General features: G+C 25.6%; 1 protein-coding gene across 1 annotated transcript in view; it reads left to right on the forward strand.

Annotated features, from left to right (window-relative positions):
- The window catches only part of LOC123292827 (furin-like protease 1), a 730290-nt gene extending 721966 nt beyond the window's left edge, over positions 1-8324 (forward strand). Inside the window, exons 12-13 of the mRNA XM_044873541.1 lie at positions 7813-8151; positions 8302-8324. Of these exons, the coding sequence (XP_044729476.1) occupies positions 7813-8151; positions 8302-8324 (362 nt within the window). The remainder of the gene's footprint in view (positions 1-7812; positions 8152-8301) is intronic.
- The last annotated feature ends 8358 nt before the right edge of the window (positions 8325-16682 follow it).

The raw sequence follows: 16682 nt of genomic DNA on the forward strand, positions 1-16682 counted from the left end.
CTGAGTCCTTTTTATTACCATCAAAATGATTATGATTCGAAAATTTTGGACGTTTTGAAAGTAATTTTTAAATAGATTATTTTCTAACAAAAGTCTGGATACATTTTTTGATTAGAAAAAAATAATTCCCTTAATACTGTATGACCGAAGAGATAACTTATCTGTGAAATATCTTCCATAATAATAAAACTGATGCGACTGTTGGAAGAGACTTTCATTTTACCTTTCGAAAACGCTCTACGCTATCAGAAAAATTCGCTTAACTGTAAAATATCCCTGTAGAAAATTATCAAAAAATTTTTAATTGAACAGATCATCGTAATAAAAATTGCCAGATTTTTCTTTTAAGAATGATATTTAAAAGTGTAATAATTGTTTTAAATGATTTCAGTTAAATTTTTACTAGTTCCTTTTGCATCACAGTGCACAAATATAGAAAAAATAATTTTTTATAGCTAAATTTATTTTATTTGTAAATATATTTTTTTAAGTTTATACGAATTATTTCTTTGTTTTAAATCGAATTACGTAATTTTCAAAATATCTAAATCGTTTAAAAGGTTTTTTTCCATTTTAATTAAGCAGCATTTTCTGAAAGTTATGGTTTGTTTCATATATACATTAAAAAAATTATACATCAGAAAGAAGCTTTTATGAACGATTTATACACCTTCTGTGATAGAACGGATAAAAGAATTTCGTATAGACATTAATTACAGTAAATGTACTTACTAACAACAAAATTTGTTTACATTATCAAAATACTTAAAAAACTAAATCATATTTTTCCCAAAAATTTATTCGATAATGTAAAACAAGCTTTTAGTTTCGAAACAAAAGAAATTATGTCATTGATTTTGTTTCTTTGTTAGCTAAATAAATTTTTTTTATTTAAATGAGAGATAAATAATCTTAGTGTCTGTTTTAACTCCAAAGCATTAAATAGAATCAAAATGATTCCAAACAATAAGTATTTATTAGTAATTTTGATGATACTTGGCAGCATGCATGGCTTTTATCTTTTTACCTAATTTTTTGAATTTCAACACTTATTAAAACTTATTCAACTTTCTCAGTAATACCAAATAATCGTTATAATTAGTCGCAGAAACAAACGAATGAAGTTTGCAGCTCTTATCTATAATTAGTCGCGGAAATGAAGCAAAAAAGTTCGAAAAATTTGAACAGTAAGTCGGATTAGAATGCGATTTTCGGCATTCGATTCGTTAGAGCGTCAGGAAATTTTGTGATCTAAATTGATTTGTAAGAAATTAAAATATTCAATTTGTATAAATAATATGTATTTTATAATTGCATATCCTTTAAATTAACCGTAAATATACTAAATTCACAATTCGGTTACTGGTGATCAAAATGATTCCAAACTTGTTTTTCATGGGTTTTTGAATATTTGGGTTTTTGGTTTTGGTTTATTCGGGGGTTTTCCCGCTGTCTGCCCCTATGTCCCTCCGAATGCTTAGATCTTTAAAACTACGCAAATCAATAGGAAGGTTTTTATGTATAATACATGCATAATATAGTAGAGAAACACTGATAATTTTAGAGATTAATGTGATGCCGACGAAATTGTGAACAAAAGGAGGATAAGTGATAGCATATGAAGTGAAGGTTATAACACAATAATATTTATATTTAAAATTGAAGTTGCCCAACGAAGCGGGTAAATTTTGGGATAAAAATCCGTCTTCATAACTTAATATTTTATTCAAGCTAAATTTTTTATTAAAATTGTGCGTGCTACAAGATTAATCTCAAATTACTAATAAATAAGCATCCCTATAATAATCACACTTTTTTTAATTTTTACAAGTAAATATAAAAGTGAAATAGTTACCGTTAAAAAAATGATTTTTAATTTTTACAATAGATTTTATTTACATAATATATATAAATATATATATAAGTAATGTATATTCTATATTATAGTTATTTATTTTAATATAAAATCAATTTTTGCATGGTTCCTTAAATTATTTCATTTTAATGGTTTTTAATTTAAGTCAATAAATGAATATTGTGATTGTTTTTATGGTTTAAATAAAATGATAAAACATTTTTTATATTTAAAAAAATCAATGGAGAAGTTGATATTTAGTATACATTTTTGATAAACTTTGCCAATTTTAGAAAAGTTTAACCATGATTTTTTTAACCAAATTATAATTTAAAATTTATAAAACTCGATAAAATTTGTATTATTGGTGTATCTACGCGCTTAATTCTTACTAATTTACTTATTGTCTCGTTCACAATCTAATCAAACTGTTAATACGTACTTAGTAAGATTTTTTCTCGGATAATATCAATTTGAGAACTTTCTTAAATTATCTTATCTAATCGATGTACTTAGGTGTACCTATAGAAATTATCAGCGCTCTTATGCCATACTTATTTATTGAAAGTTTTTGTTCGAAGACACCAATCTCATCAAACTTATGCTTTGTTACAATAATTTAGAGAATGCTGATGCCATTTTCGAAACAGAAATGGTTCTTGTAATTTTTTTAGCTTTAAGAATGGACGAGCGCCATGACAATTTTGGAAAAAAGGCTTGATTTTTTTTTATATGAAGTTGGACTACGTCTAAATCAATTCTGAAAATTTTACGGGGGGGGGGTAGTTTACTCTGAAAATTTTTCGATATCTGAAATAATTTTCGATATATCGAAAATAAATAATTGTTCTTAATTATTTTCCTTTCGATGTTTCGAAAACCAGTGCAACAAAAGGTTAATATTGAATATAGCGGCTTCCAGATTAAACCTCCAAAGTTGTATTTTAAACAGATACCGAATGTATCAAGTACACCTCAAAAATTCTATATCAAATGTATACAAATATCAACTGTTATATGTGTACCCAGACGCGGGTATATTGCTATACTTTAATTTTCTATGTAGCTATTTTGTAACATTCTTCTTTTAGGAAATATATACTAAGGTACGATTGACTTTATCAAAAAAAAAATTTTTATAATAAAAAAAAACGAAATTATTTGTGACACAATGTGCCTATTTTTAAGATCAGTACTCATAATTATAATATCCTTTAATAAAAGTGTTACAAAAAAAAAAAAATAAATAAATAAATAAATTTAAAATAAATTAAAAGTGAACTGATTTACTAAAAAAAAAAATAAATTGGATAAATAAATAAAATTTTAGAATAAGACATTGATCAAAAGATGTTTTCTTGGTATTATTCAGAAAGATATCTTTGTTAATGTTTATTTTTGTTTTTTTTATTCGTTTAATCGATAATTGTATTAATTTTCATACTCAAAAACATTAACATTTTCTAGGTCATTCTAATTAGATGAGAAAGAACCTACTTCCAAAGATTATATGTAGTTCACATGGGCAAGAATAACTTATTTTCTAATTCGATTTTAGAAGATAAAAAATTCATGTTAATCATGCAGAGATTCACAAATCTTATTAGATATACAAAATGGGGCGTAAGTGCGTATGCAGATACAAAAAATATTGGTTGATCTATCATTTGCTATTGAATTTATTGGTGTATAACGTGTAACGTGTCTTGGTCTTATCGATTTGTAAACAATGAATATTTGTAAACAATTTTATCATGGTATTTGTAACAATAATGTGTATTTTTGTCTTTTTGATGTTCATCTTTCACGCACCAACATCAACTAAACATATTTTTTTTCAAATTCAATTAGATGCATCCGCTAATCATGCAACTAATACTTTTTATGACTCTGTATGCACTTACTCGGTCCATCTATACTGAGTAAGAACCATAGATAATAAATATTTATATTATACTATTGTCTATGGTAAGAACTACTATTGAAAAACTTCAAGCTTTAATTTTAACTCAACTTCAAAATAAGTTTTCTATTTTTCGTAATATTATCATCTATCTCTCTTCAATTCAGAAATTCCTTTTTGTAAAACTCTACAAAGACCCAGAAACAAAAGTTTAAGCAATTTGAACAATGTCGTTAATCTTGGCCTGTATCAAGTATATCAAAAATATAAAATCTGAAAACGAAAAATTTAATGTTTTTCTGTATGAGATTAAAAATACATCATATGAAATTTTTGTAGAAATAAAAATAAAATAAATCAATTAATTAAAAAAAAAATACATGTAAAAAAATTAAATTGTAAAATAATGTGGTTGTTGTATTTTATTGATATTAATAATTAAAATATTGTATTAAGCTGTATAATGTGCTAATATTTTTATTGTCAGTGTTCATTCACTAAATATATATTGTTTAATGGTTTCTCAGTCTTTTATATTTTTTATAATTTCTAAATTAATTATACATATTTATAATAAGTAGGATGGCTATATTTTTTTCCGATTTTTTTTTTTTTAAAAGTCCTCTAAAAAATTAAGCCTTCTTAAAATATTTTTAAAGGTTACTCAAGAATTTTTTAAAATTACAAAATGATAAAAATTTTTGTTTAAGCTAAAATTTCGAGGTAATCTTAAAGTGCGTTTAACTAAAAACATTTTGTATGTGCTTCAAAAAAACGAATCTGGAAAAATATTGCCATTGTACTGGCTGTGTAGTTAATAATTATAAACATTAAATATTTTCGCTTGAGTTATGTAAAAATTTCAATTAACTCTTGGTAGAAACCAAGTAGGTATTGATAGAATCCTAAAATTTTGATATCATTATAAGAGGGACTATCAATAAAAGTTTATAATAATTTTTATTTTAATAAACGGTCAAAAACGGTTTATTAAAAAATTTATTGATATTCGCACTTATAATGACATAAGCTTGAAGCTCTACCACTGATGGGACAATCACTGTCCAAATATTCATTTTTGTAATCGTTACAAATATTTGGCTTACTACAATAATTTTTGTTAACTCTTTAGCGTAAATTTTAGACTTAAATAATTTTAAGTTGCTTTTAAAAATAATCATGGCCAATACATTTGATAATATTTGTTTAATTATATTAATTAAATTAATTATATTACTGCTCTCTTTTATCCAATGAAAATAAGGAAAAATTGTTTTAAAAAAAAACATAATGGGATCGTTGATGACAATAATAATTTTTGACATTGAAATGATACGAGAATAATACAAAACTCTTGCGTCATTTTCTTATATTTACATGATCTAATCATTAACTACACTATAAGATATGATAATTTTATAACATCCAAGTATTTTTTGTTCATAACATAATCTAATAATTTAATTTTGCTATATCTCCATTTTTTATAACACAAATTGACTAAAAAAACACAAATTAGTTTATTTGACCTTTGACATTTGATTTTTTATAACTGATAAATGTGTTGAAGCGTATTTACATTTTTTTTTTTTTTTTTTTTTGTATAATTTCTCTTTTTCTATGTCGGTTTTGGACATAATACTTTTCTGAAGTGGAAGCTAATTGGACTTCGCATTGAATGAATTGCCAAGTATATAAATTTTAAGGTATATTGCATTAGAAATAAATTGTATCAATTTTCGACCACATTTTAAAGAATGGTAGATTTTTATTTAATAAAGCCGTATGTCACAAGAAAGAATTTTCTCGCTTTTGGATTTCCTGCAAATAAATGTGGAAATAGTTATTTACTTGATACTCTTACAGAGCCTAATGGAATAATTTTGAAAGTAAACTATTTTGCTTTTTTTTTAAATTCTACTTCACGCGTTTGGGAATTTTTTAAAGCTAGTTGAAAGTTAAAATATATTAAAAAAACATTCAAGAAAGTATTTATATTTATACATATTTATTTTTACCCACACATTCACATAAATGTTTCTATCCATACATAAACATTTCTTTTAACCTACATTGCCGACTAATATCACTGGCAGCTTGTTTAATTCACTCACAGATGGCGATACAGTAGTTTGCAATATACCTTAAATCATTCAATTCTAGGTTGCTCTAATTTTTAAACTCAAGATAACATATAATGAATATAAGATGGATAAGTATTTCAATTATCATTACGTCATCTTTATTAGCGATCAGTAAAGTTATATAAAATTTTTTTATAATTAACTAATCCAATCTGGTGACTTTTTGATATTCGTGATACATATCTACGATTTGGTTTTTGTTTTATTTGAGCAATTTAGTAATAACAAATGATTGTAAACAATTATACAATTTATCTCAAAAATGGAGAAATAGCCAAAATTCATTAATATTTTTTTAGGTACCTAAATTCATATCATTTTCTTCAACTGTTTTGAATTTTCTTCTTCAACATTGCTTTTAGCTTCCATTATTAAACATTTATTTGTTTTAATAATTTTTATATTATTTTTTTATAATTATTCATCAATATTCACAGTTAGAAATAGTACACTTCAAGCGATACTAATCGATTGATAAATACATAGCATATAAAAACAGGAAGATACAGATACGCATTATTAAAACATAAATTGTATTCCTTGAAAACGATAAATTAAGCTCAGTTCTATGTTGATGATAAAAGAAGAAGCCGCTGCCAGGATATCTTGGTCTTGAAACTACGCTTGCATCTCACTTCACAGTGGTGACTGGTGAGTGCTTCTAAATTTTTATTTTTAATCTTATTTAACTAAATCGTAAATAAAATGGGAATTTTATTTATATATATAATGCTAATGCATGTTTTTTGTAGTACCAAAAACTGTTTTCTTAAAAAATTTTCGCCATTTACTAATAATATAAACATAATTATTTTAAGTATTAGGAATTTAAATTAAGTCCAAGATATCCTAGTGCTTTATGTATATATATTTTTGTTTTTAATAATTTTATTTTCATACAAAATAATACGAATATTTTTAATTTTATTTTTTTCTTAAATTTTGAGCATTTTTTTTAATTCTTAAATGTAGCCCTTAGTATTTTTCGTAATATATTTTTAGCTTCCAGTCGAATTCTAACTTTCAAGAGTGGATGGATCTCGCTATCATCAACTACGAACACTGAAGAAGAGTTGTTTAAATTTATTACAATTCTGCATTATTTTTTTATTGTTTTGAGAATACTTGATTTAATAAGATTAAGCCACTCTTGAAGGTTAGGAATTGATACAAAAATGTACCTTCATAAAAATTAGTCAATTATAAAGAATATTGGTTAACCTGTGGCAAGCATTTTTTAGTTTATGGGATTTAAGCCATTCGCAGATATAAAGAATCGATTGTGTATTGAAAGTCTGTCCTCTTGAAAGAAAGTGAAAGTGTGATCAGCAAATATTTTCAATTTCGCTTTCTTTAACGAAGAAGGAAGTCAATAACTCGGTAAACTAGGCCTCGTTCTTTGCGGTTTTTAACTAAACTGTTTATATTCTTCAATTAAAGTCGTATGTGAGATGTCGAGCACATGCGCAATAAAGACCACACGATTTAACGTTAGTTCGAGAATGGGCATATTGCGCTCACATCCTACATCCGTCATCCGACAAAGCTACATATGATTTTAATTGTTAAATAGACTTTAAACCTACGTAAACATTTACTACGATAGTAAAACAGCATTTACGCAAACGTGAGTGGCTTAGTTCAACATCGTTTGGATCATTTCAAATTGAAAATAATAAAGCCATGCGTAAAGCTTAAAATTCGAAATGTAATTGGCGAAGCAAAATAAACAAAAAATCACAAAACTTTAGAACCAAGCCTGAACGAATTCAATAGTTTTTTTTTTACGCAGTTAGATTTGATATGCACGATTTATTCTATATAATCCATCCCATTAATCACTATTTTTAGACATTTTTTTAGAATTGTAAAAATTTTAAATAATAGTTTTAAAAATCAATATGTTTCAGATTGCCTTGATGGTTATGTTCTTTATTATGGAATATGTATAATTCCATGTCCAAGAGGATATTTTACAATATTAAAGAATCAAACAACACCCACAGAATTAATGGAAGAATCCACAATTGGTATAGAACGTGTATGTGAAGAGTGCCATTATTCTTGTTTAACGTGTCGTGGACCAAATGATTTCGAATGTACATTATGCCATGAGGATAGTGTGTTAACGAATATAACAGCAACAGAAAGTTATTGTTATCCAGCATTAGTGGCATATAAAATACATAATACCAAATGGTTTTATAGGACCTATATAATTATGTTAATTGCATTAGTAATTATTTTTTTGTTTGCCTTATTATTTATATTGTGTAATGTTTATTATAGAGTATGTAAATCAAAAAAATTAAAAAATTCTAAGTCAATTTATACAAAATTAAGTTTAAGTGAATTACAAGAACAAATAAACTTAGAAAAGAAATTAATAAAAACCTCAGGCGCTGGCAGTGATACCGAATAATTAAAATAATTATAATAATTTTAGTATAAAATTTCTTTTAGTTTTATTATTAATCAATTATATATTCATACAGAAATAAACTGAATTTAGTCATTATTTATTATTATCAGTTGTTTTTTTTTTTTAGTAACAAAAAATAATTTGAAAATTTAATACACTTTTTTGCTTTTTTTTCACAAATAAATCATAAAAATAAAATTGAGAAATAGTTTTGCTTTAATATAAATTTGATGCTGGGTGCCATCGGATGCTTTTAAATCTTACTTAATGGATTCTTCAAACTCGCCTCTACTCAAATATCAATAAAATATAACTCGATTGATTTGTTTTACGTCAATTTATGTTGGTTTCTCCTTTTTTTATAGTTGACTTTAGACGAGTTTCATTTATATATTCATACATCTAATAAGTATACAAGTAGGTACACTCACAATATGTCTGATAAAATCATGCCTTTGGTCTTTATGATATTATAGTTTTGCGCATATTTTGTTTATATGTATGATTGGCAATTGCGACATAATCCAAAAAAATCTTTCGTGTTTTCTTGGTATTTATACATATTAGTTAATTTTTTGGCATAATAAGAAGAAGCTGTGTACAGTCAAAACGGTAATGTAGATATAGCCTTAGTTTTATTTTACTCCACAAGGTGTGGCATAACAACATAAAAAACTCAATCCTGTTACAATACTCCACCCCAGGTGATAATCAAAATGACCGGGATGGCATTCAGATAAAAAAAATCATCAAAATGTGACTAGACTGAGATTTATTTGGAGAGGAAAATTAAAGAAAAATCAGGAAATCCCCTTTACTATTCTTAGACTTACAAAAAGACTAAAACCACTTTATTTCTGTTTGAATATACTTAATTTAAAAAGGGTTTATTAAACAGAAATAGCGGTTTTCAGCGCTTTCGGTATTATGCGAAAGCTGCCATGTGCACAATAATAATACTGTGTAATCGAATTATGCTCGTTTGCATTTAAGCAACCGCACAAAAATAAAGTGGTTGCTTTTTTTATTCTGCTAGGCAGAATTATTTTTGTGCAAATGACTGTGGTCGCATAAAAGTGACCGCGCTGCAAATTGTTAATTTCTGCTTAGAAATATCAATAGCGTTTCTAAAAAATTCTGAATTGTTTTTTAAGATGATAGTTTATTATGAGATATAAATATATTTTATGTTCGATTTAAAAACATATTTTTATATATTTTAAATAAAAAAAATTATTACACAGTATTTTATAAAAAAAATTATTTTTAATTACAGAAAATATCAAATATAGATTAATAATTTGAGTATTCTCTAGTATTTTACTAGCTAAACATATCAAATCCAAATATTTTTTATATAAGTTTCAGGATTTAATTTTTATAATTTTTTTATAGAAATTACAATTTTTAAAATATAGATGTTTGCATATACACTGAAGCATTCAGCATTCCATGAGTGGCCTCCTCAAAAAAATTATTGGAGGTCTTATTTAGAAAAGTAATCAAAAAACACACGCGTTAAATTCTAAAGGTAAAAAAAAACACTCAAGCAAGTGAGCTATATTAGTGAGTTACTAAGGAAAAAATTAAAATCCTTGCGAAAAATTTAATATTTTTTAGTTCGGAATTTAAGATTCGTTTAATGAATTCCGAAATTTGATTTTACTCTTAAACGAAAGCACCGAACACTCTGCAAGTTTTCTATGGTATCGAAATTTATTTCGAAATATCCTAGAGTTCTCATTTATTATCTTTGATAATATTTATAGGTATCGATAGAGTTCAGTTACGCACCTGGATTTTGATAATAATTTATAGTTTTTGAAAATAAGGAAAGATGTTTCTGGAGAGAAGTTCCGTTTTTTATTTACGTGATTGAGAGATTTAAAACAATTTCTACATGTTTTAATTAGTGACTCATAATAATTCTAAATGTTTTTTACCCACATTTGTTAAAATTTGCTTAATATTTTAACAAATATTTGCTGCTCTCATATGTATACTCAAATATCATATTCATAAGTCTTGCTTCGAGACTTTATGAAAAGTAATGAGTGTTTTTTAACTTTGTTAGAAATTAGATAAAGTTTTAACTTCCAAGTCAGTGATAGAAATTAGAAAAGGTTAACTTCCACATCAATAATCTGGCACCCTGGCTCTATAGTCAATATATATTGGGCTAAATCATCATGTTTTATACTTCCATCTAAGCGATACTACGCCTAGCTTCTAAAATAAGAACCAATATTGATAATTTATTTGGTAAGATGCAATTATACAATTTGAGAATAATATAATTTGAGAAAGAAGCATATTCTGAGAATAGCGCTTAGTTGGACAATAACAACCGCTGTTTGATTATCTAAACTTATTATATAAAGGGAAAAGATTTGATTTTTGTATGTTGGTATGTTTGTTTGTATGAAATGAATAAAGTCAAAAATTAAATAGCCAATTTTAAAAATTCTTTCAGCTATATAGATAACATTATCATCAAGTAACATAGCCTGTATTTTATTTTCAAAGAAATTCAACAAAAAGGATAATTGAGAGCAAGGGAATGGAAGACTACAACGTGGTAGTCTTTGTTTTTAAAGTTAAGCCGCCCAGGAAGCGTGTAGGTTACAGCTGCTGGCGAATGAATTAATAAACTCGAAAACAATAAAACTTTCTTGGTGAAGACAGCATGCTATAAGATAATATAAAAAAATTTTCAATTCGATGACATGATGATTGCATTATAGCCATTAGGCGCCATATTCTCTTTAGGCATGATTAAAGTTATTGGCGGCATTAAGCGTAAAGTTCGTGATGATTTGGCACACTGTAGTTACATCGCTCATTAAAACACCAAATCTAATAATAAATCCAATAATCTGCTGCGATTTATCAGACTAATCTATTCATATAAAAAATATTTGGAAATTAATGATCAATTTATTAATCATACATACCATGAATGCCATTTATATAATTAAAAGTTTATTTTGGAAAAAAAACATACTTTAAATTTTTTTTATCAAGAAAAATTGGAGACCTGCGTCATTGGAGACCTGTGATGTTTTTGATAGCGTATTAAAAAAAACTTTTAGGCTATTTATCAAAATATTCTTAAAATGTGAAAATATTTTCAAAATTGATTGAAATGTAAAATATTTAATTAATTATAATATTAATAATATAAATGTAACTAATTTGATGACTGAAAATCTATATTTTTAATATATTGATTTTATGTGCATTATTGTTTTTTTGTGCCTAAATTTTAAGTAAATAAATTATATAAACACACATTTGAATATTTTATCTCAAAATAGTTTTGAAAAAATCATTATTAAAGTTTAGAATTTATACTTCGAGATAATTTTTACTTGGATTTGCTCGCCTCGAACCTAATATAATGACTGATAAAACTTATTCATACTGAAACAACGTGAAGAAAAAATTAATGAATTGAATGAAATTTTAAATAATCTTTTGTAATTGTATTATTTGTAAATTTATCTTGTAGACATTTTTTAACACCTTTTGATAACAGGGCCCTATAAATGTTGCGTGATAAATGTTGGCCGGAGAACTCACAGAGATGGAATTGCTTATTCTTTCTATGTTTTTATTCTTTACCTAATAATGTAGACCACAATATAAATGGTCATAATTTTTTAGTATCAGACAAAAAATTTATTAATTTTATGATGAATGAAAAAAAATTATTTATTTTTTTGTCTTCACATTCTTCAAATTCAAACATTTATAGATAAAATATTCAATCGTGTACGTAAGAATAAAACCAAATTTTATAAATATGATCAAAATAACTAATTTATATTTTTATTGTACGATATTATATTCATTAAGGATTAGGAAGTTACAATATTTAAAAAAAATTTATTATAAATGGCCATTTTAATATCAAGTTATTTTTATTGTTATTGACTTGAGAAAAAGTAACAAAAATAAAAAAAATAAAATGCAGTTATATTCTAAAGGAATTGTACGGAAAAAGGTCAGTTTTTCTTAAATTAGCAATCTATTTTGTACGAAGTATTACATTTTCAACTTGACATCTTTTTACAGATAAAGTTCGAACGTCTATTTAATACTACCTGGGAAAAACTGGATCATGTATCAGGATATCTCCGATGATTTCTTTTGATAAAAAAAAGGTAAAACTGAGTTCACAATAGATCTAGTTATATCTTAGTAGATGTACCTATATACTTGTTCGTCTGTGTAGATCTACTTACCTTTTTTTTATCAAAAAAAATCTTCGGAGATATCCTGATATATAATCTAGTTTTTCCTGAGTAGATTAAATATTTTATTCAATATTTAATGAGTGATATCTAAAAAAAATCTTAAAATTTTCTAATGTCATTTAAAACTTTGAATATAACAGTCAAGCGGAATAGGACTGATTTGCTGGATACTTAGTAAATTGCATTTACTATTCAAGTATATGTTATGATAAAAATTAATTATGGATAGCAAGATAGAGAAGTTGGATGTTTTTAATTTTTTTTTTCGAAAGGTTACTAAAAATTATTAAGAAAAATTTAAAAAAATTTTTATTGAATTTTTTTTACATTAAAAAATGGTTTTTTTAAAACGGAGAAATGGTAAAATAAAGGGGAAAGAGATAAATGATTTGTCTCTCAACTCATTTTATTATCATAACATAATTTTACATGGAAACAAGCCAAAAAAAGTGAATTTAGCATAATTTCGATTGTTTCCCAGCTTCAACGGATATTAAGACGTGAAAACCAATCACAAGTAGCTTTTTTATTCAAAAATATAATTATTTTTTATTATTAAGCAATAAAAAAAATTAAATTATTAATTAAAAAAAATTACTTAAATATACTCTAGATGCAACTTCTCTATTACCGCGCAACTTTGATGCGCAACATGTCGTTTTTCTAGAGGTTGTCAGCATGATATGTGCATGAGTTTTTTTTTCAAAATCAAGGAATTCTTCAGTCTAAATTAAATTTCTTTTTCTCCACCTATATCATTCAATGTTTTCAAAGGTAATTGAAGAATGAATATAATGATATGATTGAATGGTTTTTACCTATGTAATGAAAACGAGGATAAAATGACCAACGTTATTGAATTCTATTTAATTCTAAGTTAAAGTTGGAAAATTATTAAATATTGAAAATGTAACACTTAATTTGTGTAACAGGAATTGAAAATGCGCCATAAAATGTGCAAACGATGTGCCTTGTAAAATATCGGATAATCAATTTCTCATTTTGTTGTTTATAATTGAGAATGTTTCAATACTAAGTATGACCTTACAATATTTGAGAAAAAATTACGTTTGTTTATGCTCATAATAATATAATAATATTAATTAATAACAAATTCAAAATGGTAGTAGTTTCCAAGAAGTTAAGTGTAAAACTCTTTATTTATTAAAGCCTCGATAGAAATTCGATTATCTGATTTTTTTCAAGATGGACTATTTTTCCTACTTTTTAAGTATTTTCCATGACTAGGTATACATAAATGACATTAAATTACAAGTATTTCTTATAAATGAACTGTATTCAATTTATTATTATTCCATCAAATGATGGAGGTGCATGTGCATAATATTGCTTTAAAATTTTCAAAGGCTGCAAACTATAAGATGGTACCATGATAAAATAATGTTATACACATGCGTCTCTATTATTTTGAAACAATTTTCAAAAAACAAACACATCCTATGACAACATTTTACATGTTATGAACATGCTATTGAACAAAATGCAATGAACAAATAAATTTTAGAGAAATTTTTCTTAAGACACATATTCACTACAAAAAAATAGTCTCGATGTGAGTTATTAAAATTAAAGTTACTGGTACAAACACAATGATTTGAGTCAAAATATTAATGAGCTGATACTGTTCTGTTTACGATGTGTGGGCACTATTATCAACTATTATCGTGATTATCTAACCTCAAGTGAACATGCATTTTTGGATGATTTCATAAAAATTGCATACAACGAACTAGTGTTTTTTATCAAAGGCCTTTGTCTTGATCGATTCAAATAAACGTTCATACGTTTTCAGACTATTAGTTTATTCTAATATTCTGATGAATTAAGAATGAAAAACCAGAATTATTATTGTTGTAGTATGTGGAAAAATTTTCTAATAATTCCAATAACTCTAGGATTTAAAAAAAATGATTTTAGAATATTAGGATATTATTTTAATTTGAAATATATTTTTCTGTCTACGTCTGTCATATCGGAAATAAGGTCTTTCAGTATTTTACAAAATTTGAAACAGCATTTTTTTTAATATTTGGGAGAAATCGAGAAATAAATTTATTCAATAAAAATATATTAGTATTCACTATATTCTCCTTGAAAAGCTCTTCGTAGCTCTCAGAAAAAATAAAAAATGTTTTACTGTTAATGCTCTATTCGTTTTTCGTTTATTCGATATATCTTCGTTCACGTTACTTACTAAAAAGCTTAATCTCCATTGACTCAGTAAACAAACGCGTTAAGTTGCAGTAGCTAATCAAAAGTCAACATTCGTTTAACGATGAGTCACAGACGGTTTGCCTTGCATTAAAGACATATAATTTCTTAATTTGATATTTGTCGTTATACATTTTCTACAAACCAAATTTCATTTTAATTAAAAGGTTTTTTATTGGAAAATATATAAGAAACATACATGAAGGCCTAACGCAAGGAAAGTAATGAAATTTTCGAAACGAGATTTGCCATTTACCGTTTATGGCTCAAAGAGCACAATATGATCACATTCAATAAAAAAGCATGCAAGTTTCTCGAGTAAAACCCAATTAAATTTGTTTTTTGCAGCAAGAAAATAAAACAGCATTTTACTAGTATTCTTAAATACAAAAATAACCAGTCAAAGTGAAAGATCCTATTTTTATATATCCTTAATATTCGAAATTCTAAAAATATTTTTGGAAAAATCCAAAGTAATAGTGATATTAGTATATGTTTAAAAGAATTTAGTCATATATTATACAGTTTTCCATTAATTTTATTAAAAATTTTTTAGTTACAATTGTCTGTTTTGTTTTCATGATATTATGAAACAAAATAATACTCAAATGTATATGAAAATGTATATATATATATATATATATATATATATACTAAAACCATTATATTTACACAAATATGTGCATATAATGAATATTTGGGACGTAATCAAAACGTAAATGAAAAAAAATTATCCTTTGTAATACCATAATGTTACTGAAAAATATTTGTATAAAAATTTATGTACTTGTGATTAAAATATATAAAAAATAGTTAACAATTATTTTATTTATGTTAAACCCAATAAGTGTCCAAAAACTAAATTTGCAGTTGAAGAGAAAATTATTTCAAATCAGCTCTTATTGTTATTTTGTAAAGCACGAAAAATTTGCTTTTTCTAAGTTATCTAAAATTTATTAGTAGCAGACTTTATGTAAAGTATCTGGATGACCGAGCTTTGCTCGTTTTTTTTGGTAAATACCAAATTATTGTTTCCGAGATAAAACTAGGTCGATGTTTCGTTCCAAAAACCCCATGCCTACAAAATTTAATGAAAATCGTTGGAGCCGTTTACGAAATCGCAGATATATACAAGAATTGCTCGTTTAAATTTATAAGATATCCTATCCTACATACATGATATATAATAGCTGGAGCAGTACCCCTGTAGGCAATAGTTCATACATTAAAATACAATACAACCCTGTACTAAGTTGATTGCGGTTACTACAATCACTAATTTACTTTTTCATTTTAAAAAGTGATTTCCGAAACAACAATGAATCGTAATTGAATTGAAAAGGTCTATTATAATGTATTATATTAGAAGCATACTGTGAGTCAATAAAATGAATAAGTTTGAATGTTAACTTTAACCTATGGAGGGTAGAGATAAGGAGAACTATCTTAAATAGGAGTTAAAGTAAAAAGTGTCCATCTAAAAACAGCAAATAACAGTTACAAATTAACCAGAATGGCGCTTGTGTAGCGGGAGGTGTTTGATGTGAAATTCTCTATCCTTCTCGAACAACTTGTTTAGATCTTTATCTTACTCTTATTACTTTGAGCACTTCTTTTAAAAATTACACTTTTGCTACAGCAGCGCCACCCTTATTTGCTGTTTTTCGATAGACACTTTTTAAATACAGAGATGGTTCTCCTTATCTCTACCCTCCATACTTTAACCATAGCAATTAAATATACAAACAAATTATAAATTAAATATAATTTGTAGACATGACTTAAATAAATATTTGTACAATTAAATAAATAAATGTTTCATAATTAATTGAATTGGAATCTTGAATAAACACTGTGTGGTCCTCAC

The sequence above is a fragment of the Chrysoperla carnea genome, chromosome 2 (assembly GCF_905475395.1).
Source record: "Chrysoperla carnea chromosome 2, inChrCarn1.1, whole genome shotgun sequence".
Classification (NCBI taxonomy): Eukaryota; Metazoa; Arthropoda; class Insecta; order Neuroptera; family Chrysopidae; genus Chrysoperla; species Chrysoperla carnea.